At 42.2% G+C, this 5017-nt stretch overlaps 1 protein-coding gene across 6 annotated transcripts in view; it reads right to left on the reverse strand.

The window, feature by feature from the left end:
• The window catches only part of LOC121973068 (presenilin-like protein At1g08700), a 35113-nt gene extending 30582 nt beyond the window's left edge, over positions 1 to 4531 (reverse strand). For 3 of the 6 annotated variants that reach the window (XR_006109375.1, XR_006109381.1, XR_006109378.1), the window contains exons 1-2: positions 3175 to 4531; positions 157 to 279 (exon numbers count right to left, since the gene is read on the reverse strand). Coding sequence is in view for 1 of the 6 variants with exons in the window: in XM_042524668.1 (XP_042380602.1) it covers positions 3163 to 4431 (1269 nt within the window). In the remaining 5 variants the exon portion in view is untranslated. Of the gene's footprint in view, positions 1 to 19; positions 280 to 3123 lie in introns of those variants that run through there. The other 3 variants (XR_006109360.1, XR_006109373.1, XM_042524668.1) reach the window with 2 other exon arrangements.
• Positions 4532 to 5017: the final 486 nt, after the last annotated feature.

Raw genomic sequence — 5017 nt, forward strand, 5'->3', positions numbered from 1 at the left:
ATAGACAGGAACACCAAATGAGTTCATTTATAATAAGTGAAAGGCAGTTGGAGAGGCAAAATGATAAAATTATACATTAAATCCAATTAATTTCGTAAACTAATGGCAGAACAATGATGAATAAAGTAGAGGGGAATAAGTGTAACAGTGAGATACCTGAAGAATGTTTGATAGTTGAGCACGAGCTGAATGCTGTAACAACAGAATCAAGATCAACTGTTTCAGAAGCAACCAACCACATTTCCATAATCCAACAGTGAAGGCCAGTCAATTAAGCCACTGCTTTTGTAAACAGAGCAGTTGAGCAACTGGTTTGATTTTTGATCAAAATACTAGATTGGAAAGAGAAATAAGGTAGATCACATGAGTTCATTCCTAAAATTGCCTCTAAATTATCTAGTCATGGTATCTGATTTAAACTAGCATGCAAACATCAACTCAGGCTTTATTTATTTTCTCCTTTATGGAACAATAATACCCATTATGGAAAGAAAAAACTGCAAGCTAGACATGGTTTTAAATTTTCAACTAACAAATGACTTTCTGGACAGAAAAGAAATGCTTGAAAAAATTAGAAATTAATCAAGCCGCATTTAATAATTTGAACCCTGAAATTATTGTTACATAGAACATTAGAAAACAAGTTGCAACCATTCAGAGTATCAAATTTAGCAATGCAATTCTCTGAAGTATCTGAATAGTAAAACTTAACAAGTGAACTGTTATATCATACTGGCCTAGGAAATGTCTGTTAAATTAGGATCACAAGCAACACAACAATCAACAGGCACAAGAGAATTGAGATAGAGAGCATTAGAAAACAAGTTACAACCATTCAGAATATCAAATTTAGCAATGCAATTCTCTGAAGTTTCTGAATTGTAAAACTTAACAAGTGAACTGTTATAGAGTGATCATGCTGGCCTAGGCAATGTCTGTTAAACTAAGATCACAAGCAACACAACAATCAATAGCAGAGAATTGAGATAGAGAATATTCAGAGATGAGAATGTTAAGATGAATATATGTTGGTGTAGTTCAATACTAATAGTCAAACTCAGGTTTTGATGAATGACAAATAGTTTAAAATTAAATATTGTGTGATCTGATTCTGTTGCCGAGTGTGCAAGAATTAAAGGGTCTAGAGGACCTGACACCAGGTTGTCCAATTAGGTCTGAGGACCTGATAACTTGATAACTGACACAAAATCCAGATAAGTCAAGGTGTGACCTGATATCTGGCAGGAAGTCCAGCTGGGTCTGCGGGACCTAATAGCTGGTTGAAGTCAGGGTCTGTGGACCTGACAACTGGCAGGAAGACAGGTGGGTCAAGAGGCAAGTCAAATGACTGTAAATGGTAAGTGAAGGTAAGTTGTTAGAGGAGAGTGATCCAGGACGAGTCCGGACTATAGGCACTGGTCTAATTTAAAGTCATTTTGGAAGTCTAAGCTGGGATCATGACTAGATCTTGGTCTTGGTAAGACAGGATCTAATTAATAATGTCATTTAAATATTATGATAACTCTGTTTTGCATGTTATACATGATTGTGCTAATCTTGTGATGCAGAAAATCAAATGGCTGGAAAAAGGGCTCCAAACGCCTAGAGGCCCGGGCGCCCGAAATTGGTCCAAGCGCCTGAAAAGGGGCCGAACAGGTGACTAGCTATGCTGAGGTGGCAGACTCTGATAAGCCGACATACGTTAGGGTCCAAGCGCCCAGACCGGTCTGGGCACTTGGAGATGGAAGAACTCTCAGAGATAGAGATTCGACAAGACACAGACAGTGGTCCGGGCGCTCGGACAAGTCCAGGCGCCCGGACAGGTCCAGGCGCCCGGACAACGAACATGGATAAGCCAGCGACGAAGTAGGATCAGATAGGCCTCGATCCAGGCGCCCGGGGTGGTCCAGGCGACCGGAGATGCCCATAAAAGAGCCTTCAACCAGGAGTCTCAACACAACTTTTGTACGCTTATTCTCGACCGTCTAGCTGCTCCAACTTCGTGCTACCACTCCGCTACGACACTCCTACACCTGATTGCTACAGTTAGACCATCTCTAACACCAGAACTCAATCCAGATCTTCTTCTTCATATGTTGGGTAACATTTACTTTAAAAGTCATTACTTTATTTGCTAAGGAAAGTATAGGGTTGTTACACTTCCCTATTTCTCTTCTTGTGCTCGATTACTTTACCGGGAGTTTATCGGTAGAGAATTTAGTGGATTGACCATTGATAGGTCCGAGGGATCTGAGTCATGGAGTAAGAGTCGTCGAATGCTCTGAACCAAGTAACCGATCGTGTTTTAGTGTTTCTCGTGTTTTATTTTTCTTTTAATTTGCTGTGCACTCATGTTTTTTTAAGTTTTTACAAGATAAAGTTTTTCAAAATTCACGTGATTCACCCTCTTTCACGTGCCTCGATCCTATAGTGTAGACATATGAGGATGGACAGAATACAAAATGAGAGCATTAGAGAGAAAGTTGGAGTTACATCTATTGAGAGAAAACTTCGAGAGATACATTTAAGATAGTACAAACATATACTTAGACGACCAATAAATGCTCTAATTAGGCAATGCGAAATTATGACAAACACACATATCAAACGAGGTAGACCAAAAAAGGCTTGGTTAACAATAATAAAACAAGATAAAATTTATTTAATTATAGATGATGATATAATAGGAGATAGAGCTCCATGGCGTAAAAGAATCTATAACCAACCCCACCTAGTGGGATAAGACTTTGTTGTTGTTGTATCTGAATTGTAAAACTTAACAAGTGAGCTGTTACAAAGAGATCATGCTAGCCTAGGCAATGTCTGTCAAACTAAGATCACAAGCAACACAACAATCAACATGCACAAGAGAATTGAGATAGAGAACATTAGAAAATAAGTTACAACCATTCACAATATCAAATTTAGCAATGCAATTCTCTGAAGTATCTGAATTGTGAAACTTAACAAGTGAGCTGTTATAGAGATCATGCTGGCCTAGGAAATGTCTGTTAAACTAAGATCACAAGTAACACAGCAATCAACAGGCACAAGAGAATTGAGATACAGAACTATAAAAGAAAAGTAGAATCTGTGATAAAATCAAGATCTTTAATGATTAACCTTTAATGTCTCTACTATGAGATTGAAGGAAACAAAGTGTCAGAACATCACCAAGTTAGTCGATGCTCCAACAACAAATGGCTCCAATAGCAAACGCGTCAAGAAATAGAACCCCACACCCAATGCGATTGAGATTGGAAGGGCAGGTAGCGCATGGCGGCATATCGACAGCAAGATCAATGTGCAGGCAAGACCAGCAATAATTGCAAGGTAGCAAGCATATACTGTCATCAGATCGTACATTGCTGCTCTTCCTACAAGCACACTATAGAACACGAAATCCCCAAGGCCGAGTCTGATTCCTCTTGATGTATCAAATTCCTCGCTTTCTGAAGTGGGCATCAGAGATGAAGAAGAAGAAGGATCTTGATTGCTTTCCACATCTCTCCCCCTCATTGTTGCAATGTATGGTTGATGTACATTGCCGGTGTCACTATTGTTGGGCTCGTTTGACATCAAAGGTGAGGTTTCCTCCTCATTTCTATGTACTTCTATGATTCTGGGGCCTGGATCAGGATTTTGAGTAGAAATGGTAGGATTGGGGGTGGTGGTTTCCACTGGTTGGAGCTCGACGGAGCCAAAGGCGGCCATGGCATGGGAGACAGAGGAGCCGGCTGGGCGAGATTCATAGACGAGCGCAGGGAGCTCCTCCTCCCGGGAGGACGCGAGCTCAACGAGGACGCGGAGGGGGCCCCGGGGGCAGAGCACAGCGGCGAGGTCGTACAGCGCGAGGGCGACGAGAAGAGTCCAAGTGGTCCACTCTGGGAGGCGGGAGAACCAGGCGGCGACGATCACAGCGAGGGCGACGAGGTAGGCCTGGCGGAGGAGGATCGGAACTGCTGCGGAGAGCACGGCGGGAACGCCAATAGCGGAAAGGTTGAGGAGGAGAATCATCGCGGTGACGGCGTCTAGGGGAAGGGAAAGGGCGCGGAGAACAGTGAGGAGGATGGATCCGCCCATGGAGGCGATAACGAAGAAGGCGGAGAACCGGACGTAGTTTCGGAGGAAGCCGGTGAAGCGGTAGTAGTAGAGGACAACGAGAAGAGTGGTGACAACCGCGACAAGGGCCACGAAGGCGGCAGCGTTGAGTAAGGCGCCGACGAAGCGGCGGGCAGGGGGATCGGAGGGGGACTCAGCGTAGACGAGGGTAGCAGCGGTGGTGGCGGAAGCGGCCGAGGATTCGAACGAAGAGATAGAGGAGGGGGATAGGGTAGAGACAAGGAGGACTACGAGGAGCATGCAGATGGAGACAGGAGACATGACGCCGATGATCTCGACACCGAGGGAGTCCAATATGCTTTGCTCCATCGCCGGAGGACGGGGAGAAGCGGCGACAGGAAGGGATCCGGCGAATTGTACAGGCGGAAAGGAAATAAATTTGGGCGGAGAAATTGGAGACGGCCGGGGGCTGGTCTGTGTTTCCGTTAACGTTTTCTCCCTGTTCACTTTCTGGTAAGGATGGCCTACAATATCTCTTGTAAAATGAAAGGTGCAACTTCTTTATCAACCGCTCGTTCTTAATGATTGGCATCTAAACCTTTGGCTTGTTTTAAATTTTTCTCGTTTTTATTGGAAATAATTGGATATCGATCCGGGATAATCACTTTTTTTATTTTCGACCTAGAAAAATCTGTATTTATTTTGATCTTTATTTTCTTTTTCTTCTCTAGAAATAAAATATAAGGGCCTTGAACAATATTATCAACGTATGGAGTTAAAACTGTAATATAAGGGTGCGGTTTGGTGTTTTTCATTTTTATTTTTTAAAAAATACATATTTTTTAAAAAGTAGAAAATAATTTTATTTTTCAGAAAATTTCTATCTAATCTTTGAAAAAAAAAATAAAAAAAATACAAACTAAACACACAATTTATCAGAAAATGAAAATAGAAA

Source organism: Zingiber officinale, chromosome 1B (assembly GCF_018446385.1).
Source record: "Zingiber officinale cultivar Zhangliang chromosome 1B, Zo_v1.1, whole genome shotgun sequence".
Classification (NCBI taxonomy): Eukaryota; Viridiplantae; Streptophyta; class Magnoliopsida; order Zingiberales; family Zingiberaceae; genus Zingiber; species Zingiber officinale.